Source organism: Mercurialis annua, linkage group LG3 (genome assembly GCF_937616625.2).
Source record: "Mercurialis annua linkage group LG3, ddMerAnnu1.2, whole genome shotgun sequence".
Lineage (NCBI taxonomy): Eukaryota > Viridiplantae > Streptophyta > Magnoliopsida > Malpighiales > Euphorbiaceae > Mercurialis > Mercurialis annua.
In genome coordinates this window covers 55,212,551-55,239,383 of record NC_065572.1, presented here as the reverse complement: position 1 = coordinate 55,239,383, position 26,833 = coordinate 55,212,551, and the positions used below count along the sequence as shown (strand labels likewise).

Sequence of the window (26,833 nt, the reverse complement as noted above, 5' to 3'; positions counted from 1 at the left end):
TATTATTTACTAGATTATGTTATATTTTGATATCGTGTATCGATTTGTATATATGAGCTTTTATCGTATGCGATGTTATGTTTTTAATAATACCGTTGGTAGCATGCAAGCTCACTAAGTATTTCCCAAAATACTGACCTCCTCACAGTGTTTTGTTTCAGGTGATCAGAGTCGGATCAGACAGACCATCTCCTTTGTGTTGAAAGTCTTTTGACTTGCACAAAGTACAAATCCTTAGAGCTGCAGTAATCAGTAGGTGTCAAACTAAGGTTTATGATTTGATTTCAAACGGTATTTTGTATAGTAAACTCTGACATGATTTATAAATGAGATTTATTATGAAAAGGTGTTATATCCGTTTGAAATTGGTACCAATTGCCGTGAGTGGAATTGGTTATGATTGTGACTAGAAACAGGGTAGTGCTGGATATGAGATATCGCTCGGTAAGACCCTGATTTCTAAGAAGCGTTTCGAACATGTTTTCAGAAAGGGAATACAAGACTTTGATATTTGTGATTATATTATTAAAGAAGTTTTTTGAAAATGTTTTGTTTATAATAATATATTTTATTCGCGAAAAATTTACAGTGATTTTAGGCTTGCTACGGGTTCCAGAGCTAACACTCCCTTTCTCTAGCGCCGGTCTCGGCTCAATAATTTGGGTCTTGACATCTGTAGTAGTAAATATCAACTTCACAGAATTGGAATACTTCCCTTTTTTCTCAAATAGTAGAAAATGACATCGATGTGCTGCAATTAAAAATATCGACTAAATCAGTTTTCAACTACCCATTAACAACAACTCAAATTACATAATATACATTACTTACAGATTCTGAAAAAGGCCCCCCCGCATATACCAAAGTATGAAACCAAAATTTTTCAGCTATGGTAGCTACACCAAAATGAAATGGAGGACTTAAACTATTATCCTCTTCGGTGTAAATTTTTGGCCTAAACAAATTAAAATAAATATAAGAATCTAATTAAAGAACTAACATAAATTTATAAAAAAATAAAATTCACCTCTTTTTCCCACCTTGAGCACGTTTATCAATCCAATTATGGAATTATTCAAGAATTCCAAAGTCGATATCTTGGCCAATCTTATCATCAAATGGGAAAATACCTTGCACGATGTCTATATGAGAAAATATGCAGACAGATTTATCAGATGACCCATATTTGTTAACATATGGAGACATCAAAATATTGGCAGGCTTAATTTGTCTTTTCAAAATAACAGGAGGCGTAATCAAATTAGACTGCAAAAAAACTATTTAGCCACAATTAATCCAATAATAATAAAAGTTTGACTTAACAATTAATATATAAGTAAACAATACAAAATGACATACCATATTTGACTCTGTTTTTTTATAACTTAACTCAGCAGCATCCACAACATCAACCAGATTGTTAATATCAATAGTATTAATAAAACAAGATGAACTTCCATCTTCCATTGTTTCAATTTTAGAATCTTCATCCTAACCAATAATGAAAATATTAATAGAAGCAATAAAAACAACACACTATAATCAAATATATACATTTAATTACATTAACAACTAGATCACGAGTCTTTGTACAAGCTCTCAATTCTTCACTATCTCTCATACTATCTTTTTCATCGGTATTCTTAACGTCGTAAAAAAGTAAAAATTAGTTATGTAAATACAACTAGTAAAATTGCATAAAAATTTATATACTAATATAAATACCCAAATAATGAATTAAAAAAGTAAATAACTTATTTCCCGAATCAATATTCAATTCCTCAATCATAAACAAATATAATATATAAATATATAATTACAAATTATGTACCTTAATTGCAAAATCACAGTTCAATTTATCCACCAAATTGCATACATCATTAGGAACAACATTATCATTAATCTACAATGAAATATAATATATATAAAGTGTCAATAATAATGACTGTAATATCATATGGAAATAATATGTATGTAATACATATATTATTGGTATTTCAATACCTTCTTTGCTCCATAAGAATTCAAATCCTCATCCTCTTTATTACCAACTTCATGATCAACTAACTCATCAAACTAATAAAACTCTAAACCTCTCTTTTCTCTCAAAGCAAACCCTAGCCGTTTAGAGTTTTTTTGTTGTTTTTTCTCCGGCAGCCGTCAATGGTTTGATTTTGCTGTTGACGGTAGCCATCCCTTTACATATGTTAATTTAATTTCATAGATATAATAAATAGCCAATTCTTTTCCATTTTTTCTTGATAGATTAAGATTTATCAACGAAGCGCAATTGAATTATCAAGAAGCGGAGATAAATTGAAAATCATCAACAACAAAATGAAATCGTTTATGAGCTATATTAGGTTTATTTATTTTTCATTGTTTTGTTTTTTTTTCTGAATGTTTTATTTTGTCCTTTCTTTGTGAAAGGTTTGTTGTCCTTCCTCTGTGGAAGGTTTGCTGTCTCTTTTTTATGAAGGAGTTATCAAGTGGTGGTTGAACCGGATGATGTGAGTTTGCGGGTGATGGGTGATGGATGAAGTTTGATCGAAGATTGATTGAAGATTGCACTTAATTAGCGAAACTGTTAATAATTAATTTTTGTTTTCGTAAGTAAGATCTGCGAATCAGACAGCATGTTGTCTGTTCCATGTCAGGTCATCGGGTTTCGTTTTCAAATTATCCCGAATTTCTTACAAATGTAACTGTTTCATATTCGATTTAATGAAATTTGATGAATTCAAAAAAAAAACTCATCAAACTAATACAATTCACCCACATATGTAAATTACAAATTATATGAATATAAAAATTATAATTTGTTTCTAAATAATATAACAAAATGAAACTCACCTTCAAACAAGCTTCACTTCGTCCAGCACAGTCACCTTCTTTTTGGTTCATTGCAGCTGAAATGATATCCATAACTTGAGCAAATTTGACTTCAATAAAAGACTTCAACTCTTTTATCTCTGTACACAATCTCATTTGATTTGCAGAAAGAACTTTAATTTCCTTTCTCAAATCGACAATGCCGATAGATTTAGATGTGTTTTATAAAATTGAACGACGCATGGATAAGGGCATATCATCAAAAAAATCATCGTCATCATCAACGTCATCATATATAACAGGTTTAACCTTCGACTCTTGACTTCTCTTCCCTTTTCATTTATCAAAAAGACCATTCAAATCCAGTCTAACTCTCTCTTCAGCACTTGGTGTTGAATTTGAAATTGTATGCTATAATAAAAAAAGAAACAAAAAGCAGAATTTAAAAAAAAAAATAGTAACAAACTAAATAAGATATTAATTATTAATAAAATTTATAAAATAATCTTGTAAATAAAAATGATTTTAAAAAAGCTTACACCACTTTCCTTTAAGCTTAATAAATTTCTCTTGTAAAATGTGAATTTTTCCGATTCATTGCAACTTCATTTCAAAGTTCGAGGAATAGCAACCCCCGATGAATAAGCAAACAATCCATTAACAGCTGAACAACATTCAAAGAACCAGATTTGGAAGGCTAAAGGAAACCCATTAAGCCTATAAAACACATAATTTTCTAATATACTTGTCGACATACTTGCAGCAGCTTTCTTCTTACCAATATATTTCCGCTTCAAAGGTTCAATAGTAGCATAGAAAGCATCTAATCCCCAAGGATACATTTCAAAGCCAAGGCTATCAACAATATCATAATCAATCTCTTTAACTTTACAATGTCGAACATTGTTAAAAAGAAAACACTGAATAAAATATAAAATCGACAACTTGAAAGCATCAGCATCTGATTCAAAACCCTTCAACAAAAATCGATCCTCAATAGATTGTTTACTAACTGTTTTCAAACCACCAAAATATCTATCCTTTAAACCATGAACAGTCATAGAAAAATTGTTTTTGTTACACATACCAGTACATTTCAGCCCTGTAACCAATGCAAATTTATCTAAACTAAATCTTAATAATGTGTTACTAATTTTGATCCATAACTCATATTCTCTAGGTTGTTTCACTTCTCTTAACAACAAGTTATGAACCAATTGATGATGAAATTTCAAATCTTGTAAATCCAGATACGAACCAAAACAACTTTTCCGAAACAATTCAATTTGAGATTCTGACAATGTTTTTTTTAATGTTTGCAACAACATCTCCCCCAATCTCATGTCCAACTCTACAAACAAAGTGAGCATCTTGCTCAGTTAAAAGAGTCCAATCCTGTATTAAGAGTTAATATAGTAATTATATAAAATTAAATTCTAATGGCATAATTTATAGCGATAGGTTTTAAATATAGCTTAACTAAATTTATTTTATAGAAATACACAAACTGAGTTACAGCTAATTTATCAATTTTTTTTGATAATATTAAAAAGTCAAAAGCTACAAACTATATATAGAAACACAAGATTCACTAAATTAATAATACGGGTACGTAGCTATCAACTTATTTTTTGTATTCTTTATATTTAACAAAAATCAAATTCTTAACATTTGCCAATACTGACTCTTTACAATAACATTTAACCAAACAACTTGCATGCATAATTTATATAAACCAGAAGATCATACCTTCACTTTAGAAATCAATTTTTCATTTTTGGTTTTTCCAGAGTGTTGTTGCTCCTCTTGATTAACTTCCACATCTTGAATTATCTTCAATTTCCTCTTCTTTGATTTCAACATTGAAGAAGACCCTCTTCTTGTACCAATCATAATTAGAGGTAATTAGTAAATCCCAACCTTTTTATAAGATATAAACAGGAATCGCCTGATGATTTATTGAAAGAAACTAATGTATTTAATTCACTGAGAAACGGGTTTTTGCACGATCTTCATAGTCGGTTTTCTTGTTGCAGTTATTTAAGTTAAAAGAAACCACGTTTTATAATCTATTTGTAAATAAAAAAATTAAATTTGTAGATATGTAATATAAAAACTTACATATGTAAATACTTTTTAAGGTTGGTATTAATGTAAATATTTTTTGTTTTCTTGGTATACCGTGTAATTTCTTCAACTCATAACCGTATCTTTCGAATTATTACGGGCTAAGCCCGTAATTTGTCTAAAAAACTCTAAATTAGGATAGGGAAAAGTTGAAAAATACTTGATTTTGTTAAAATAATCTCAAAAATACTTATGTTCGTTTTTATTTGCGGACAATACTTACAAAAGAAAATAAATTGCACCTAGCACTTGATTTAATAAAAACATTAAACCTAACACTTAAAATCTTATTTCTCTAAACCCTAAACCGTAAATCATACTAAACCCTAAACCCTAAATCATGCTAAAGCCTAAAGCCTAAACCCTAAACTCCAAACTCTAAACCCTAAAACATGCTAAACCCTAAATCCTAAATTCTAAATCTTAAACCTTAAACCCTAAATCATGCTAAACCCTAAACCCTAAATCATGCTAAATCCTAAATCATACTAAACCCTAACCCTAAAATCATAAACCCTAAACCCCTAAAATCCTAAAATCTAAATTCTAAATCTTAAAATAATGGAGTTAAATGTTGGATGAATAAAAAAATGAAGTTAAATGCTGGACGAAATAAAAAAGTTGGATTAAGTGTTGGATGAAATAAAAAAGTGAAATCAAGTGGTGGATGAAATAAAAAGGTGGAATCAAGTGCTAGATGAAATAAAAAGATGGGATCAAGTGTTGACAGAAAAAAAAAAGATGCTCAAGTATTTTTGGAATTATTTTTGATAATCAAGTACTGAGTCTAATTCCCTCATTAGTATAAGTTGGTTGTTTGGACAAAAAGCCCCAAAAAAAAAAGTTATACTAGTACATTTTTGGAATTAATCCATTAGGAAGCACTGAACTAGCACCCGGCCCAGCTAGGCCACTAACCATCTCTCTTCTCTCTCACTCCACCATTCTCTTTCTCAGAATCTTCAGATCAAAATTTCCCACCAGCACCATTACACAAACACAAATTTGCTTGATCGAACCAGTCCCATTTGATAAAGCCATTAAACAAACTAAAAAAGCAGCATACTATCACACCTTGAGATCCAACTTTAACTAAATCAAATTACATTAGATCTGTAAACAAAATTCAGTACTCTATTGCTAATCTGAAAAACAACAGAAATGGATTCAAAACCTTCCCATTCACAATTGGGAAGGTCACCGCAAGATTCACCAACCTCATCAACTTTAGCTAAGTCAGTCTCCGACGTCGGAATCCAAAGCCTCTCTTCAATTCTCAACAATCCGCACGTCGGTAAGTCCGGTGTCTACTCCGCCGAAGGATCTTGGACCGCCTGGTGGAGCTCCTCCTCCTCTGCCTCCGTTCCTCCACCGGAATTCACTCCGTTAATCGCTAAATCCTCCGAATTAACAAGATCCGATTTCAAACCCTACTTATCATCCATCTCCGAATCGTACTCACGTTTCGAAGACATTCAGGAGCACAACACTAAAGAAAACAGCAATATAGGTCAAGATATTACTAGTAGTAATAATAGTAATTATTCAGGTCAAGGTGAAGCGTTGGTTGCGTGTTTACGAGAGGTTCCGGCTTTGTATTTTAAAGAGGATTTTCGATTGGAAGACGGACCGACTTTTCGAGCAGCGTGTCCGTTTTCTAATGTGAGTGAGAATGTGGTTTTGCAAGAGAAGTTATCACAGTATTTGGATGTGGTTGAGTTGCATTTAGTGAAGGAGATTTCGTTGCGGTCCAATTCGTTTTTCGAGGCGCAAGGGCAGCTGCAGGATCTCAATGTGAAGATTGTGGAAGGGTGTAGCAGGATTAGAGAGTTGAAGGAGACTATTAGGCTTTTGGATAAGGATTTAGTTGAGTCCGCGAGGAATATTCAGGAGTTGAATGTTAATAGAAGTGATTTGTTGGGTTTGCAGCATAAATTGAGGGTTATTTTATATGTGAATCAAGCTCTTTCTGCTTTGAAATTGGTAATTATTATCTCTTGTTTTTCGGTAAAATGTAAATATCTCTGTTGGTTGATGTTTGTTTGGCTGGTTATGTACTGTAATTGTTGGTATTGAATGCTGTGTATGCTGTAATTTTGATATGATTGAACACTAGCTTCTGTGGTAGTGTAGGTTTGGTTTGGAATAAATCATGCCTAGGAGTTGGAATTCAAGTGAATTATTGCAAATTGTGTCACTAATGCCATGATTTTACTTCTTTCTATATGCACTTGAGAATTGAATGAACATAGGTAAATCGAATTAAACTCTTGCTTTTTCAGTTTTGGGGTTTATAGACATATATATTGATTTAGAAATGGACATAGGTCAATTTTAATACAACTCTGTTTGTTTTATTTATGCTTCAGAATGCTTATCCTAACAATTGCAATTATCTGTTGATATCACAGTTGCATAAAAGTTCTTCGGTTTATGGGTTCTCATTTAGTATGGCATGCTCCGATTCTTCAAATTAGTATTTACACTATATATGCTTAAATTTATACAGAAATGCTGTATGCCTCGAGAAGAAATGATAAACAGTTTCATGTAACAATTTTAAGGATTATTCTACCCATGCAAACATTATGTTGCTTTTTTCCCCTTCATATTCTATATCTGATTTTAAGTTGTGATTTTCTTGATGACTGAAAATATAAGCAGTTTTGGCTTCTGTCGTGCAGCTGGTCGCATCTGCAGATTGTTCAGGAGCTTTAGATGTCACTGATGATTTGCAACATATGTTGGTAAGCCTCAAGTTTGTTTCCAGGAAAACGTTGATCGTTTTCTTTGCTTAGAAGTGGTCATTCTTTTTCATATTCCAGTTCTTTTCCCATTCTCTTCTTTTTTCATTTTATGAATGTCAATTTGGTTATAAAAATCCAAAAGGGAGAACTGGTGCTCTTAGTATCTCACATTCACAGATTTTAAACTTTGAAATTGACCTTGGCCAATACGTGTTGTATGATGTGATGGCCCTTGGAATTTCTATGATGTGTAGGCTCTTAGAGTTCTTTCTAACTTACATTTGTGTCCTCAAAGGTTTGCCTACTAATTTGCAGTCAATACCATATATTTCTAAAATACAATTCTATCATTATTTAGTTTTGATTTGTTAAAATTTAAATTTAAATTTCTAGCTTTGTTTAACACTAACTATGTGTTCCAATTTTTTTTTTAAATTTGGGAAAAGGGTCATTTATGCCTCTAAGGCTTGTCTCCAGAGTAAGCCCTTAACGTCTAGAAAGGTTCAAATATGCTCCCAACTTCTTAAAAAGGGAACAACCAGGCCCCCCAATTTCAACAATCAGCCCCCCAGCGTCTCATTTATCAGTCAAAATGGGGGCCTAGTTGTTCACCTTTTAAGACCTTAGGGGCAATATTTGAACCTTTTCGAACGTTGAGGGCTTGCTTGCTCTGGAGGCAAACCTTAGGGGCATAAATGACCCTTTTCCCTTTAAAATTTCATATTTAAAATAGTACCTTTGCACTACTGATAGACACTGAATTGTTGTTGTATCTTGTATTTCGCATGATCAAATGGAAAATAAGTTCTATGGATTTGCATTCATAGCCATATTACTTGTATAGTCATCTTTGTTGTTTCTAGATGCGTATCTTCCTGTGTACGTGAAACATCTGACGTTACCTTTACTTCAGCATTGGGTTGCTTGCATATGACATCCCTGCTTGGTTTTATGATTGGTGTAAAAGACCCCATTTTCTTGAAAGCTATTTCAATGGATCTTTTCTTAGTAGATGGCATTGGCAATAACTGAAGTAATATCACCTAACAATGAGCGTTTCATGGTAAACATCATGCTATACCTTAGCCATTCAAATGCCTTTTTTATTTGGCAAAGAATTGCTCCGTGCTTAAGTTGCATTTGTGTTGAAATACATACTTAATTCGTCTCTTTATGCATTATAAAATGCGGATAGCATTTTAGGGGTTTATAGCATCTTGTGGAATTTGACTATGACACAAATAAATGAGCCAGTTTGTTTTTGGAAATTAGGTTTGTTTTCCTCTATTCTTTTCCCCAAGATGTGGTCTTTGTTTTGTTGTTTGTTATTAACCTTACAGAAACTTTTTTCTCTATACTATGCCTACGTGTAATTTTGATATTCTTTTTTGTTTGTGGATTTTTTTCCAAGTTATTCATTTTGGTCCTTAACTTGTACGTTGTGTCTTTGACAGGATGGGGATGAGCTTACTGGTCTACATTGCTTTCGTCACCTTCGGGATCATGTAGCAACTTCAATAGATTCCATTAACAGGTATTTTATCTTTCAAAAGAGAGTAGTGAGATTTACATATTGCATAAAATAAGTCACCCATATATATGTGGTTGAGAATATGCTACTCAATAGTTACTTTTCCCCCGTTTATGTCATGTATTACAGTTAATATAACTGTAATGCACTTTTTTTTATCTGTCACATATTTATTCCACAATTTATGGAACTTTTATTTTCTTTCTTCACCTACGGATGGGAAGGAATGGCCTATCAATCATTGGCGGATTTTTCTTGAACGGTCACCGAGCTCTCAACTGAGTTGGTTAGGTTTTGGAGTTTGATGAACTATCATGTTGGACTTGACCATTTTAAATGTTATTGAGTTTGACCTTTGTTGCAGTGCTGTTTTACCAGATTCTTTTTTGTAGCTTTTGCTAGTTGCTTCATTTGAGTAAAAAAATTCTTAAAATTTGTATAAAAAACAAAGTTAATTTCATTGTTGTACTTTATAATAACTGTTTACATTTAATTTTGTAGTATCCTCTCAGCAGAGTTTATGCATTCTGCAATACATGATGCTGTGAATACTGATGAGGTTATTATATCTAAAGCCAAAGTCAGGGATTCTCGTTTCACTAATGGAAGAGATGTTGATGTAAGCTGAATTTTATGTGTCTATTTTCTAGTTTTGACGAAGTGTGCACATTTTTCATAAGTTTGTATAAATAATCTTTTCACCAGAGACTTGTATTGTAGTAGCTAAAGAAATGATCTGATTTATTTGTTTGTAATATATGTATGTTGCTACATTGCCAACAGTCACTGTAGTGTATTTATGATATTTTACGATGCATCAACCAAGAGTTGATTGGTTTTGCTGTTATTGATTCCATGGTTTGTGAGTGATTCTGCATCTTAAGATTCAAGCGCGAATCTCAAATAAGACCCAAAAGCATATACTCAATTAGTTTTGGTGCTTTTCCTAATTTCCCCTTATTTTTAGCAATTGATGAGTATTGAAACAGTAAAACATGTGATGCTTTTGTTGTCTTCCCTTAATTGATTTTCATGTGCTCTTTTTTTTTTACATATTTAAAATCCTCTCCATGATTTAATTTTTTGTGGTTGTTTCACTTTATTGTTCCTTATTATATGAAAATGTGTAATTTATTAACTTTTCTTGCTAGCAGGTTACTCTGGATGAAGAGGAAACCTCTAATTTCCGTGATCGTCTCCTTCCTCACATTGTTGGGCTGCTTAGAACAGTGAGTATGATGCATACTAATCATTTTAATACCCTGTCTTTTATTCTTCGTGGAGGTTCCAAGCTCCCTTAAAATGTGCCCTTTTGTTGCTAGTATGATCAAGAATAATTATATAATATTGGTCTAGTCTGACACTGCTTTAATTATTACTTGAGCTTGTTTTAGCGTTTTAAATTGAAAGTTTCACTGCTATATATGCAGATTTTGGTGACATCTGGATTCTTGTAAATTAGATGTGGCTAACTGGAAAATCCTCTTCTATGCCACCTATGCTAATATTTTGATGATTCATCATAGTGAAATTACTTGGGTTGGTTTTCATGTGTGTACGAGATATATATTTACATATATACACACATACATGTGTTTGTGTGAAAATTGATATTAAATGCAATTTTGATTAGAGAAGGCATATTCTTTTGGTGCCCATTTGTGATAAATGGAGTTAGCCTCTATGGGTCTAACAATGTAAGCTCTCCAGATTGCAAATACTATATTATGCTTGTCCTACCTATGGAGACAAAATATTAAATGGAGTAGTTCCTTACTATCTATCTTCACATGAGTATTAGCCATTAGGCGCCTGGTATTTTTTTAGGTTGGTGGAATATTTAGGCCAAATTAAAGGAGTAATCTTTTTCAGTGAACTGGGACGGACTTTATAGCCTTCTTAGGGTCTGTTTGGTTAAACGTTGGAAATGAGAATGAGAGAATGAAAATAGGATTAATTGATTTCATATTCTATATTGTTTGGTGGAGTAAGAGATGGGAATGAGAGTTGAAGAAAAATGAGAATGAAATCAATTCCCACGGGGGAGAATGGAAATGGGTAATTCTTATTGATGATGGAATGGAATCACATTCTATTTTCATGTATTTTTCCAACCAAAAACAAAGACCGGGAACCATTCTCATTTTCCTTAAGATCCCCCCCTCAAAATTTAGTTAACCAAATGACCCCTTAAGGGTTCCACCACAAACACAAAGCCTACATGTAATTATGGGTCTTTAGTTGGAGATTGTCCTTGTTGTTGCACATGCCTTTCTCTCCTATACTGTGCCTTTCTTGGAAATTTTTGCAAAGAAATTTAACACAATTGAAATGTTTTCTATTGAAGCATTTTAAGGTGTGTTCTCTTACATCTTCACCATTTTTTTGAACAAGACATCTTCACCATTTAAATCCCATTAATATTAAAGAAAACAAAAAGAAGCAATAGATTACATCTAGCTAACTTATTCCAGTTGTTGATAGCTAACATTTAATCACAATTTTGTTTGAACATTTATTCATTGTTTAGTTTTATATAATTAACATTGGTGGAAATGGTTTTACCCCTGGATACAGTGTATGCATTCTGATGATCCAATTGTTTTTTTTTTCTTTTTAGGCTAAGCTTCCTACCGTGTTGAGGATGTACCGTGATACACTTACTGCTGACATGAAAACTGCTATAAAAAATGCGGTTGCAGAGCTACTTCCTATTCTTATGGCACGACCATTAGAGTCGGATTTCAGTACTGGAGACCGAACAGTAGAAGCAGATGGTAAGTTCAAAATAATACTAAAGGAGTTTCTGATCTCTTAGATTGAATTTCCTTGCATCTGAGTGATTTATTGTGCTTCTGCTCCATCTCTGATCTCTTAAAACAATTCAGGTGGAAATCTATCTCTTGCAACCAAGTTAAAGAGCTTGTCATCTGAAAGTTTTGTTCAACTTCTAAGTGCTATTTTCAAGATCGTAGCGGTAATGTATACTTCACTAGTATCATTCCTAGTTCTGAGGTTTTGAAGTTACTAGATGGTGATGCATTGGAATTTCTTTGTGAATTGATGCTTGGATTCTCTTGTACTTATGGGCTATGTTAATTTATTGAAGGCTGTGTATTGCAGCTAAATTTTTATTTGACTCTATCAAAATTGTAGTTCTAGCTCAAAAAGGTTGAGGATCACAGGCTATATATTATACTAAAGAATTAAAACTGTAACTCATGCACACACAATAGAGTACAATATTTCGCTTAGCTGTGTAATGCTACTTATGTGCTATTGACTGAAATCTATCTTTCCAATTATTGAGTAAGTATGCATAACAATCTTTGAGTGCTTGGACTGGATTTTTCTATCTTTAAGAGATAAATAGGTCTAATTATAAAAAGGAACAAATGGCAGTACAGGTGCAAGGTTAGTTATTATCATGTCACATTCACATACTACTAGGACCAATGAGAACATTAAGAACAAACTGAAAAAGAAAAGCCCTCTGATCCAGTTGGACATTGATTGAACTAGACTCTTTAAAAGCTCTAAAATAAATGCTCGCATAGATGCTGAAAGTATCACCTTGACACACAACAACCTGTATTTTGTAATGATAGTTTGTCCCTTTGCCTCACTCCTTAGAGGTTAGCACTTCCCTGGTTAAGTAGCATGAAATCTATAAAACTAAAAGGGGCTGTTTCACTGTGATCAAGTATTTTTGTGACGGATCAAACTGTTTGAGGAGCTTGTTTTAAGGAACTGTTAGTTTACCTGTTATCATTTTTCGATGGCTTAATCATTGAAAGATACTCCACCTTTTCTATTTTTTCATTTATGGCCCAAACTTTCAAAATCGTCAATTTTAGCCCATTTCTCACTGTACAGTTTCAATTGTACCCTCTGTTTAATTATAGGGGAAAAAGGTTCAAATATGCCCTTCAGGTTTCTTGATGGTAAAAAGACAAAATGAAACAATATGAAGCAATATGAGGGCATTATTTGAACTTTTTTCCACTCTAATTTGAAAAGATGGCTATAATTGAAACTGAAAATTGAAAAATAGGCTAAAATTGATGATTTTAAAAGTTTGGGCCATAAACCAAAAAAGTCAAAAAAGTGAGGTATTTTTCGATGATTTCAGCCTATTTCGATCTAAAGTCTAAAAATTAGCTGCATGAGATGAAATGAGAACATCTCCACATGCATACCTTTTTCATTCACCTACTTTTGTATTCTATCCTATTCTTGAGGGTATTGTCTCCTCCAAAAGAGCATGTCTGATGTTGTGTATGATTTGGATGCTTAGCTTGGTTATAGTTTCTGGATTTTCCTTGACAATGGTCTCTTCCCCCCCCAATTGTGATATTATGGAGTATTGTCTGTTAATCTATCTTTTTCCTTCAGTTCCATCAAATTAAGATATAATATGATTACTTTTCTTTTAGTGAATGCAGGCCCATTTATTGCGGGCTGCTGAAGTGAAAAAGGCAATTGAATGGATTATGTGCAACCTTGATGGACATTACGCTGCTGATTCAGTTGCTGCTGCAATCGTAATCGGTGCTGCAGCTGCTGAAATAGCTCAAGAGAATGACAGTCTCGGTGGTCCAATCGCCCCATTTTTGTCTCAAAGAAATGCTGGCAAGGCTCCTTCGTCTCAGGGGAAAACTAACGATGCAGCAAGTCCCTCAAATATGACTAGAAATTTCAGGTGAATTTTGCTTCTCGTGCTGGATTGGTAAAGTTGCTGTTTTGATGTTTAATTTTAGCTGCCCACTTGTCAATACTTTCATTTTTTTAGCGGCTGTAGTCTTGAGCACCCTCATGTCATTTGCATATGATAACTATTGGGGTGTTCTTAGCAAAAATTTCTTTAGATTCTCTTAGGGATAATTAATAAAAACCCCTGAAGTAAGGTCAAAATAACCAAGTCCCTGCTCACATTTTAGGAATATAAAATTTTACCGTTTTATCAAATTAACTTGTTCCCCCTTCTGTCATTTAACTACGTTAATTGACTAAGTCAAAGGGTTAAATTGTAAAAAATAAAGTTTAATTTGATCCCTAAACTTATTTTTCATTCATAAAAGTCCAAAAAATCTTAAAAACCAAATAAATTTATTAAAATTTTTCTAAAAGTATTTATAAAACTAGGAGTTGATTTTTTTAATACAATATTGATTGTTTTTATTAAAATATAAATAAACATTTACTCAGTGTTGTTTAAGGCGCAAGGCGCTCTCAAGGCGAGATAGCCATATATCGCCCGAGGCGAGAAGCGCTAAAAAAGCGCTCGCCTTATCGAAGTAAGGCGCCTATACCTAAAAATATTAAATATATATATTTATATATATATATTTAGTAAAAAATCACTGGATTTGGGTCATTAGGATTTTGCATGTAGTTGTATTTCCATCCCGGATCCTTCTTCTTTTCAGTGGGTGTTGAACCATCAGTGCATGGTTGAGGTTGGCTATCCATGGCGTGAGAAGAAAGAATAAAAGGCTCTGCTTTTTACTTAACGTATATTTTAATTTGAAGTTATTGTGTTTTACTTAATCCTAAACACTTAAATAGAAACTTGAATAGACTTTTAGACTTCCTAAAAGACTTTAAATTTCCTAAGTTAAATCCATTTAAAGCATTAATTAAGGCATTAATTAAGGCTATCAAATAGGAATGTCTAGATTAGAGTAAAAGTCACCTAAAAAACGTAAAAATACAAAAAATTCAAAAAAGCGTGTTTTTTTCATATTCCAAGGCGAGCGCTTAAGCAAATAAAGCGCTCGCCTTACTGAAGGCGCCTCGACTGGAAGGTCTGGAGGCGCCATCAGTCTGTGGCGCCTCGCCTGAGCGCTTTAGGCGCTCAGGCGAGCGCTTTTAATAACACTGCATTTACTTTATATATACTATTAGTGTAATCCTAATAAATTTTAATGTTAAGTAAAATTGTAATACCGGTAGTATAATTTTAGTATATTTTAGTGCTTTGATAGCGTATTAATTTTTTTTAATTTTGTACAAGATAAATTATAATTTTTTTATGACTATTTTATTTTGTACAAAAAAAAAATTATAAATTTTCAATACTGAACTTAACTAGCGGTATTTAACTTTTTACTAACAATAAAATGTATTCAAGATTAAAGTAACTAAATACACAAAGTAAATATTTTTCTTTTTTTGGTATATCTATAAAAATGAATAATTCTATTTATCTTTTAAAAAATCAACTCCTAATTTTACAAATATTTTCAAATATTTTTTTAACAATAATAATAATATTTTCTTTATTATTATCATTAAGAATAGGGTATCGGCAAAGCAAATCCTTACGTAATAACTTTGTAGCGATTTAATCCCATTGTTCAAAACGTTAAAAAACAAATTCTAATGTTTCATGTTTTTGTATTTTGTAGCCCAAGTCCGTTTTCCGGCAATTTTGTCTCCTTTTTTAGGTTATATAGTGCAACAACACGAAAGGTTAGGATTTTATTTGGAACATTTTTAAAACGTTGGCCATATATGCACAAAATTGCTGAACAACGGTTTGGGCTACAAATTGCAAAAAATGAAAAGGTTAGGATTTGTTCGGTAACGTTTTGAATAATGAGATTAAATCGCTATAAACTTGTAACGTTAGGATTTGTTTAGCCAATATCCATTAAGAATATGGTAATCTAAAATTAATATAAGTACATTGTAATTTTATAAATAATTGTAAACTATTTTTAGAATTTTTTTTTTCCGGATATTTACAAATGAAAAATAAGTTCAGGGATCAATTTAACTTTATTTTAAACTTTGACCCTTTGACCGAGTTAATTGACATTATTAACAGACAGAGGGGTTTAGTTAATTTGATCAAACGTTAGGGGGGAAACTTTATATTTTTCAAATGTGAGGGGGACTTGGTTGTTTTGACCTTACCTCAGGGATTTTTAGTAATCACCCCATTCTTTTACTCCATGAAGGATGTTTAGGTGAATATATTCTGCTTCTTGTGTTGAATTGGTGAAGTTGCTTTTTTGATGTTTAATTTTATTGAGAGCTATCCTCTTGTCAAGACTTCCATTTTTTTTAAGGGCTGTTGTTTGGAGCAATCAAAGGTCATTTGCATATGATAACTTTTGGGGTGTTCTTAGCAAGAGTTTTTTAAATACTATTACCCCATGAAGGATGTTTAAGAATGCATAGAACTAAAGTGCATTAGATAAAGATTCTAGTTATTATTGATGTGCAATCATTTTAGAGGTTTCAGTAAAAGAAGTTATTTGTGGGAAAAAAAAAGTTGACCCTGCTTGAAAGTTCTTTAGAGTAAAAACAGAAGACATTCAGTCAGGAAGACTATGTATGTTATACAATCAAATGGAACCCAGTTGTCTCAACTCTCAAGCTGAAATATCACAAGTACCACTGTACCATTGAAAGGACAACTCTGTCAACTCATGGATCATTTTCGGTCATGCATCGAACGATAAATTACTAGAAGTGACTGTGATACATGATTAAACAAGGAAAATCCCTTACCTCAGAATTGTATCAGGGATGCCAGGAGAAGTGGCTAAGATGGTTCAATTGAGAATTCAATTAGCAAATGTCAAAACGGCCCCTAAAATCAAACACTTGAAAATTGTATGGGTTTTCTATTGCAGTGCATGTTAACCATACCCCTTCAGTTTAGTTAGACAGTCTGGCAAATAGACATCTCTAAGAGTTAGCTTATGGACTTGCCCTGGTCAAATGGGGATAGTGGTCATGTACGATTGTGTTTGTTTACTTCTAAAAATGCTGCTATTGTCTGTGGAATCACGTTCTAATTGAACTCTGGTTATTGAATGCCTAAATGATGGGTGCTTCAGACATGATCGTCTCTCTGGCAGTATTGAGGGTGTTGTAGATGGAGTCTCTTGTAATGCTAGCAAGACTACTGGAGAACGACCCCAATCTTTTGTTGACTGAAGTGGTATTGTGATAATTAAGAGAGAAAAATTACATTGATCCAATTTAGCTTTTATCATCTTATGAAAGCTCTTTGGTCCCTGCAGAATGTTTGCATTTCTTTTGGGGAATATCTCTCTTTGTTTATGATAATCAGTATTGTGCCCCATGATTTGCGGCATCGCTAGTTGAAAACAAATCCTATGTGATTCTCTTTCTTCTATCTTAGTTAAGTTTAAGAATTAAATTTATATATATCTGGTTGTTGTTGCTGTAACTGGAATTTTTGACCAAAACTGAGAAGGCTTCTTTCCTTCTCTATTTATCATATTCTGTCAACCAATCACGCTCTGGATTATGACAGGACTTGTTAATGCAGTCACCACTCACCAGTTTGTATGAATTAGTATCTGGCCAACATTTGATGCCAATTTTTTTCTTTCTACATGCCACATCATTATCTTCTTGAATCAATTTTAGTGATATAAACTATTTGTTTTTTTGGCAGGGCTGATGTGTTACGAGAGAATGCAGAAGCTGTGTTTGCTGCATGTGATGCTGCTCATGGTAGATGGGCAAAGCTCCTTGGTGTCCGCGCTCTTCTCCATCCTAAGTTGAGACTACAGGAGTTCTTGAGCATTCACATGATCACTCAAGAGTTTATAACTGCGACCGAGAGGGTATTTTTTTTCCCTTGCTTATTTATTCCTGCAAAATTCATCTGTCAATGTTGGTGATGCTATTCATGTTGCTAACATAAACAGATTGGTGGAAGGTTGGGGTATAGTATTCGTGGAACACTGCAGTCTCAGGCCAAAGCTTTTGTAGACATCCAGCATGAAATGCGAGTTAGTTTTCAACTATTTTGTTATTCTTTTTGGGTTATTTAGTGTATTTTTACTTTTTACTTATCAATAAAGCTAACCTAGACACTGGTCATTGTAGATGACAAAACTTAAGGCAGTGCTTGATCAAGAGACATGGGTGGAAGTTGATGTCCCGGATGAATTTCAGGTCATTGTGTCCTCACTATTTTCTTCCGAGACATTGATTTCTGGGGATCTAGATGATGCACAAGGTGAAGTGGTCACAAGCAACGATGGTCCACTTGTGACTGACACTGAAGTACAAAATGCTCAGCAACCTGTGAGGATGGACTCGAGTGAAATATCACTGCAAAATGCTGCGGAAGTGAAGTCTTCTCCTTCATCTGAAGCAACAGAAAGCAATAACACCGGTGTTACAATCTCTTCCACTCAGAGCAACACTAATGCTAAGGACCGTGGAAAACCTGCTGCTCAAACACTTATGTGTGGAGGTGTTGGTTATCACATGGTGAATTGGTTAGTTTTGTCATTTAACTTTGTCCGCATATTCTTTTTTTTTTATTTATTGCCCCTTACCAAATAATTATTTATTCCATAAATCTTATCATTATCCTATTGAAAGGTTGTTATCCAGCTTTAGTCTTTATATTATTTTACCTTCTTCCTATCTATATGACGATCATCTTCCCATTATTTCTTTTTGTTATCTATTGCGGTTGGAATAGCGACATTAAGTAAATTTTCTGAAGTTAGCAATATTAATAAAATTGTAATATTTTCCCTTTTTCTCTTCTTGACCAGTGGCTTAATATTGCTGAAGATGTTGTCAGAGTACATTGATATGAATAATTTTTTGCCAGCACTGTCTTCGGAAGTTGTTCAACGTGTTGTGGAGATATTAAAATTCTTCAATACAAGGACCTGTCAGCTTGTTCTTGGAGCTGGTGCCATGCAGGTAAAAGTTTCTATTTTCTAATTGCCGACATGTATGCTGTCCAAAGTGTTACATTGTATGTTGGTATATCTATGAGAAAAGCTATGGAACATGAAACTGCTATCAGATGAACTTTTCTCATCTTGTGGACATACATGACCTTTGCTTATTATTTTTACCATTGCACATTTTCTACATATTTCATGTGATGCCATTGTCTGCCATCTCAAATTGACGAAATCTTGGATATTGTTGCTTCTTGTAACCGAGGTGTTTGCCATGTTGCAGGTGTCTGGATTGAAGTCTATCACCTCTAAGCACTTGGCCCTTGCAAGTCAGGTTGTCAGTTGTACATATGCTATTATTCCTGGTAAGCTGATATGCCAAGATGCTGCTGCTTCATGTCATTATTATCAGGGTTATCATTAACCTTCACAGTAATTACTTAATGGGGACAATCCTGAAAATACTTCTTGCTGCATGATAACTTTTACCATGTGAAGTTGAGGCTTATTATCCATCTCTCTTTGTGAAAATAGTTCATTCACTTTTTCCACCAGCTGTTTGATCCTTTTGCTAAAGAAATGTAGGTTTTCATAGTCAGCCTGCCATGTTTATTTGGTATAGCTCACCTAGCATTTTATTTTATCATTTCCCTTCATTTTATCTTTATTTCTCGAAATCTGTTTAACACATCCCGGGGTCCACATTTCAGTAAATCGTGTTGGTATATTGTACCGTGTTTTATTTAATCGACCTTCACTTTAATGAAACAAGTGTATCTATACAAAAACATATGGGCCAACTGGGGCGAAACCAGGACGTATCGTTAGTTGGGTCAAAATTGGATATAGAAATTATAATAGGGAGAGTTTTTGATGCATTGGGGTCAAAATACAAAATTTAGTAAGAATATATATACATAAACTTCAAGGACTTCTAAACATTTGGACAATCTTGGTGGGGTCATTTGACCCCACTCTTTCTAAGGTGGCTTCGTGTCTGTGGGCCTAATGACTCCAACATGTTCCTTGTATATGTCAAGGTTGGCTCATGGAATAAATGTTGAAAAATTTTCTAGGTGGTTTATCAATTTCATTCTTGCTGCTTCTTTTGAATGAATTACTTTTTGTTTATCCTTTAGCTTTCAGTTCTTTTTTTTTGTTGCAAAATTTCCTTGTTGGTCTGTCAATATATATAGTTTCCTTTTGAACTTAACCAGCATTTCTGAATAAGCTTACCTTTGTGCTTTATGTCTGGACTAAGAAATCAGGCGTATTCTTTTCCTCAAAGTACCTGAGACAAGAAAGGCATTACTGCTCCTCGAGATTGATCGTGTAGCACAGGTACGCTTTTAAAAAAATTACTTGTCTTTAATAGTACTTTTATATCATTCGCACTTGGCATTGATGTATTTTTTTGCATGGAAGGCGATAAAAGGTCGTTTAGTTATTATTGGAGCACTTTTTGGTATTAAAATTTACTCATGTATATTGAATCTCAGTTGAAGCTACTAGCTCTTCCCTTACTGATTTCTGATGTGAACACCAATTTTGACTCATTTATTTTTAATTTTCATTTCAATCTCCTAACTTTTTGTTTTTTCCTAAATTTAGTTTGCTTATTCTTATGGACTGAGTAGGGTGTTGGGTTGTTGTTGGCGTACTTGGAGTATCATTTGTTATTTTGAACTGAACTTCATTTGAATGTTCTTAGATCTGCTCTTATGAAATGAGGGTAGACATTGAGGTGATACATTGTGATTATCTTAACTTTGTAATTCATGTGTTTGCCATTGTGTTTGCATCATAATAGTCTGTAATGGATGTCATTTTATTTGTTTACTTTCTCCTTCTTTCATGTTAATTATCTAGACCCCTCGATTTCTTTTGCTGTCGTTTCCCTCTTGATGCCATTTAATTTTTTGGCAGCTATACTTCCATAATTCCATTCCATGTGCTTGTACTACAGTTTTGTGGTTACTTTTCTTTTTCATAATAGACTTTTTGGGCGGCTGAATTGTTTTGATGGAATTTTGTGCAACTTCTTGAAATGCTAGTATGGTTTGTATGTGCACTTTTTGAGTTGAGCTTTCCTCTTGTCTTCGTTTTGTTGTTTTAAATTTAGGAAAAATATTTTTTTAAGTTTTCTTTTAAGGTCTACAATAGTTACAGTTTATATTGTTTATCCTTGGATATGATTATTATTTAGGATTACAAGGTTCACCGAGAGGAAATACATACAAAGCTGGTTCAGATAATGAGAGAAAGATTGTTGGTTCATTTACGTGGGTTGCCTCAAATTGTTGAGACCTGGAACAGACCTGAAGATGCTGATTCACAGCCCAGTCAATTTGCTCGATCTCTTACGAAGGTAATCACAACTAAATAGTTTAATTCATGGCTCAGTATCTTTTGTGAGAATTATTGTCTGTAAATCATGTGACTGTCTTTGTGTGAGTGACTGGATGGGTGAGAGAGGGAGAGAGTGGAGGGGAGAGAGAGTAGAGAGATTTATTGGTGATTGAAAAGATTCCATGTGAAACAGTTAACGATGTAGATTTTGTTATGTAGTCACTTAACTTTGTGCCATAGCTTGCTTGTTGCAGAGCATTTCATGCTTAATTCTCAGCAAGCTTTATTTATAGCCCTCCTATTATGATTAGATGCCCAGGCATGTGCTTGTTTCTGAGCACAAGATGCAAGAAAGGCACGCTGCTCGCCTCTGTTGTAGTTTGACTGCCACTGGTTGTTATTGCTTGTTTTTTCTTTCTCTTTTGTATTTAATTGATGTTGTTTAGATACCATTTATATAAGGGAAAAGGGTCATCTATGCTCCTAAGGTTTGCCTCTAAGATCAAGTAAGCCCTCAACGTCCGAAAAGGTTCAAATATGCCCCCAACATCTTGAAAAATAAACAGTTAGGCCCCCCATTTTCGACAAACAGGCCCTCTACGTTTCATTTATAGGTCAAAATGGGGCCTGGTTCATTTTTTAAGACATTGAGGGCATATTTGAACCTTTCCGAACGTTGAGGGCTTGCTTGATCCTATAGACAAACCTTAGGGGCATAAATGACCCTTTTCCCTATATATAAGCTTAGGTAGTATAAAATATTAATAAAATAGCATAAAATGATAATTTTACCAAAAAATTTAACAAGATGTGAATAAAGCAACCCTCCAAATAGGGATTCGAGGTTAAATTTTGTTGTGGCTAGTAGAAACTATTTTGTTTTTCCGGAACGATTACTGATTTTCAAATTTTTACATTTTGGTAACCAAATTTTAATTTTACCAATAACGGGAAGTCACTAAATGAATTCAGCCGAAAAATTTTAATCCGGAATTCTACTGTCGTCTCAGACTCTCAGCTCATTATGATCCGTCCCTCTCTCTCTTTTGTATCCTAATTTAGTTTTGCCCATTTTTCCGTCTGAATTCTAAAGAGTTTAGAACATAACATTTATATGGAGATAGGCACTGGCACTCTTTCTTTTTTTATCTTGAATATGGAGATAGGTTCTTACCATTTTCACCAAGTGGATTAGCTTTTTCACTAAAGAGTAATTTGCTTCTGGAAATTGTACTTCTGAAAAAATATGCTGGTTGGTAGAAATTATTATTGTAATGATACTAGATAATTGTTTTTTGTTTATTATGTTACTTGTTTTCCTTTAATTTATTCAGAGTTTTCTCTATGTACTAAACATGATTGTTCTTTTTTTCTTTTTTCAGGAGGTTGGATACCTTCAACGAGTCTTGTCTCGGACTTTACTTGAGATGGATGTTCAATTAATTTTTAGGTGAGTTTTGTTCTTACCATGGAGAATAAAAAAATTCCTTCGTTTAGAGAGCACTGTTTGTTTCCTTTCCATTTTCTATGACCTGTTTTGCATTGTAGATGATGCAAATTTTATAGAACAACCTGAAAATAAAAAATTCCCTGATACTGAAGCTGAGTTTTTCTTATACACCTTGAGTAGCTTGTAATTGTGTTATTGGTTCATTCATTCTTAAAGATAGAAACCACGAGCACAGCAGAATCATGATTGAAAAATGAGAATATATTATAGCTGTGGAGGGTTTTTGTAAATAAGATACTTGTCATAAGCTGATCAATTTATAAACTGTTCATAAGCTGATCAATTTATAAACTGTTCCTTTTTGGTTGCTACTTCATATAATAATTTAAATTTATAGAGTTGGTGCAATTGGATTTATCAATTTCGCATACTGGAAAAAGAGTGGAGTTGACACTGGATCAGACCATGCACAAAAAGAAACTTGTGATTTTCACAATGCTCTTTTTGTGTTAGTAGTATTATCCTCTTGTACTAAGGTGGGGCGGTTGTGGTTGGTTGATCTTACCTGATAACCAAATACTTTTGAACCAATCATGATGTCATCTTCCAACATTCTTTGTCTTACAAAAGAAGCCAGAGTTTACATATAATTTTGACTTGCTAAAATATTGACGTTACGTTTTTGAAAGAATTAGTGTAAGACATTATTCTGGAACTGCTTGTATTTATGAGTTTTTTCTTGTCTGTCCAAGTTTGGAGTTGCATATGGATGGTAAAAAAATTTTGACCCATTAAAGTCATCGCACAATTATACATGTATTTCATTTTCACAAAGCCCATAGTGATTATCACAATATCACTTGCAATTTTTGGGAGTTGCCATTTACAAAAGCTTTTTCATCATAACAATGGCAAATGAAAGATGGCAAGACAGTTGTTTCTCTACCCGTTTACACTTTCTTTAAGTTGCCTTTTCTAGGCTGCATACTTCAGTATGATGCATTATCTGTCAAGCATGAATATTTTTCTTTTTTCCGTTAATATCATTCTTTAAATTCCTGAATTCAACGGTAAGGACTATGGGATTCATGTGGCATGCTGTTTGCAGGCATGTCGTCGTAATTTTTCATTCACAAATATCAGAAGCATTTTCACGATTGGAAATCAGCACTCCACAAGCGAAGGACAGGTATATTTTTGTCGTATTCCCTTAACAAAGATCCTGAATAAAAGCATTTGTTTAATGTTTTATCTGCTGCTTTTGGTAATCATATTCCTTACATCACATGACAGGCTTCATCGTGATATAAAACACATCCTTGGATGCATTAGATCATTACCTACTGATAACTCGAGTAAATCTAATACCCCTAACTGGGGCCAACTGGATGAATTCTTGGTACAAAAGTTTGGAGCTGAAACTGGTTAAGAAATAATAGCTGTGAAGCATCAAAAGTAGTTTTTTTGGCGGAGGATACATCTCAGAACCAGTTCTCAGCGTGTACACTTACCTTGTAGATTAAAATTGAGGTAATGTGTTTTGACATGCTTATCAGTTCTCAAGTGTCTAATGCTTTATTTGCTGACTGAATTTCTTTTATCACAAATATATGGGAAAAAATTGATAAATTCAATTTTACAACTCAGTCACAAATCTTAAGACTTGCTATAAACAGGCTTAATTATCATCTATCAACTAACTTATTATAGGAACATAGAAGAACTAGAGATATTCGGTTTCATCTCCTTTTGATTATTGGTTTCACTTAAATTACATGATTTGTCTCGTTGCTTTCGATTGAGATATTTGGTTTCATCTCATTTTGAGTATTGGTTTTACTGTCACTTACATGAATAGTGTTGTTGGTTTCCTCGGGTTTGCGTGACTTCCGTTGTCTTGTTTCTCATTATTCAAACAGCATAAATATCACAATTTTTTTTTTTGTCAAAAATAATTATTTTCAACTGTGACAGTATATAAACCTGTGATTACATTTTGGTGTTGTGCTATCTCACTAGCCATGTTAATTGGCAGGTCCAGCCCAGTTCTTGTCTCATGGACCCAGGGACTGGGGCCTGAACTGATTTCAGTCCGGTTCCAGTTCTTAAATTTATAATATCTACCCCCCCACCCCCACCACACCCACAAACACACTGCTTTTGTCTAGTTTATAGAATTCCATGTTGATATATTAAAATAGAAAGAAATAACTAGAATTGAGTGCTGTCCCAACAACTAAAGACTCATAAAAACGTCCACATAACTTATCTAGATATTTTTATATAGTGTTTAGCATCAGTGAAATGATATCATTGGTTACATTGGAGTAAGTAAAGGGTTCTAAAGTTGGGCTCTGAATCTGATAAAGGAGAGTTTGTTTTACATACCTAGTACTTGAGGATAGTTGAAATTGCAATATGAGTGACAAGGCAAATCATGTAACTCCAGGAAAAAGTGAAATAAGCTCCATTGACAAATTGACATTCATGGGGTTAAATACTATGAAGTGAACTTAATTTTATGCTTGATGTGCTGTTCTATATCTGTTTTCCTAAATAGCTGCTCAAGAGCATTGCGTTCTCCTTAGAAAAAGACTCAAGTTTTTTCCACTTAAACTTGTCGAGGCTGCATATTCTACTTGTGAAGCTCGAGCAAGCTTGAGTTTGAGTATGTTAAATTCAGACGAGCCAAGCCTAAACTTTTAGGATTGTATGCAGCACAGACAAACAGTTGATTCCATTTTCTTTTCAGTTCACACAAAAATGAAAATGTTTCTCTTTCAGTTTTACATATGAAACTCATTTGGTGCTACTGATTTGCTATTCTCCAGGTGCTTTGTTTGCTTTTAGCTAGAGTAGATTACTATTGAGTCACATTAAAAAGTTGCGGCAGGAAGTGTCTCTGAAGCAGAAATTTTTGTAGCAGTTTACACTTCGTATACGATTTGTTAGTCGGAAATAGCAAACAGCTGGTATTAGTTACCATGTTTATTCCCTGTATCAATTTGTGATGCTTGAGCGCTTCATATCCAGATAATTGTATTGTAATGTCACCACTGAGATCCATTTCATTTATTTTTTTGGTGGTCTTCTCCTGAACTGCAAGGTTTTCTTTATATCAGTCAAGAGAATAGGATGTTGATGTGAAATGCAAAGCTTTTATTTCCGCATGCTCATGCTTTTTGAATATTTTGTTACAGCTTCCGCATAAAGCATGTAGTAGCTGTGCTAGTTAGCATTCTGAGACGGATCGACATTTTTACATCTATTTGAGTTTTCCTTAAGAGAACAGCTTGAGCTTCCAATTGAGATTTTCTTTTAGGAAAGTTCTTCGGTCATTAGCTTTTCGGTCAGTGCTTGGCATTTGCTACTATGGTAAATCTGTCTAACAAAAGCTGCATATTTCCTACCCAAAGCATACAGAAATCAAAGCCCCTACCCGTTAATTGGACTCTCAATGTACCAAATGCTTTAGCCTCTGTCACGTACAAAGACTTGGGATGCAATAAATTTTATCTTTGATGTTTTCAAAAAGAAAAAGGCGTAAAGATATTTCTGATATTTATTTTCATTTTTAAATTGTTTCTCCTTTTAAATACATTTTTAAAGTTTCTAAAATGGTTCAGCATGATAAATTGATACAATTATCTACTGAAAACCGAACAGGAATGAAGGGAAAATTTTGGTTCGGTTCTGCTGATAATCAATATATAATAAATTCAATAATATGATAGTCATCTTCCTTAGTACAGTGATGTACAGCATTTTTGTGTTATTGTTTTGGTTAGAAGAATCTTGTGCTACTTTACCAATTTGTATAAAGGATAAAATTTATATAAAACATTACTACGGCTGATCCATATTTTTAGTTTGTTCTGGTTCAATTTTCGGTTTTGGTCATTTTGGTGGTATTTTTGTAACCACATTAAATATGGAGAAAACCACAAAAATATTACTATTTAGATAGAAAATAATAAAAATACACACCAACCTAATAGTTTACACTGATACCAAAAAAAGATAAAAGTTTACATATTTTAATCAAACCACTAAATAGAAGACAAATGGCATATACAAAGCCAAAAAAAGATCAAAAACG

General features: G+C 33.4%; 1 protein-coding gene across 3 annotated transcripts; it reads left to right on the top strand.

Annotated features, from left to right (window-relative positions):
• The first annotated feature begins 5,835 nt into the window (after nucleotides 1-5,835).
• On the top strand, nucleotides 5,836-25,833 carry LOC126671877 (vacuolar protein sorting-associated protein 54, chloroplastic). 3 transcript variants are annotated; one of them, XM_050365692.2, is made up of 19 exons: nucleotides 5,839-6,942; nucleotides 7,644-7,706; nucleotides 9,161-9,240; nucleotides 9,739-9,856; nucleotides 10,389-10,466; nucleotides 11,858-12,014; nucleotides 12,126-12,214; nucleotides 13,683-13,939; nucleotides 17,678-17,849; nucleotides 17,934-18,017; nucleotides 18,115-18,512; nucleotides 18,798-18,951; nucleotides 19,219-19,300; nucleotides 20,197-20,276; nucleotides 21,142-21,303; nucleotides 22,667-22,734; nucleotides 23,843-23,923; nucleotides 24,028-24,264; nucleotides 25,566-25,833. In XM_050365692.2, the coding sequence occupies exons 1-18, from the start codon at nucleotides 6,121-6,123 to the stop codon at nucleotides 24,161-24,163; spliced, it is 3,081 nt and encodes a 1,026-aa protein (XP_050221649.1). In that variant the 5' UTR covers nucleotides 5,839-6,120; the 3' UTR covers nucleotides 24,164-24,264; nucleotides 25,566-25,833. The 3 variants fall into 3 exon arrangements, with proteins under 3 accessions (XP_050221651.1, XP_050221649.1, XP_050221650.1); XM_050365693.2 differs by having other exon boundaries at nucleotides 5,840-6,942; nucleotides 10,392-10,466; XM_050365694.2 differs by lacking the exons at nucleotides 22,667-22,734; nucleotides 23,843-23,923; nucleotides 24,028-24,264; nucleotides 25,566-25,833 and having other exon boundaries at nucleotides 5,836-6,942; nucleotides 20,204-20,276; nucleotides 21,142-21,280.
• Nucleotides 25,834-26,833: the final 1,000 nt, after the last annotated feature.

Bases quoted from the DNA above. Each gene is read 5' to 3' on its own strand.
- LOC126671877 (XM_050365692.2), top strand. From the start codon at position 6,121: ATGGATTCAAAACCTTCCCATTCACAATTGGGAAGGTCACCGCAAGAT. The intron at 7,707-9,160 runs GTAAGCCTCAAG...TGTCTTTGACAG, and splicing joins ATGATTTGCAACATATGTTG to GATGGGGATGAGCTTACTGG. The intron at 13,940-17,677 runs GTGAATTTTGCT...TTTTTTTGGCAG, and splicing joins AATATGACTAGAAATTTCAG to GGCTGATGTGTTACGAGAGA.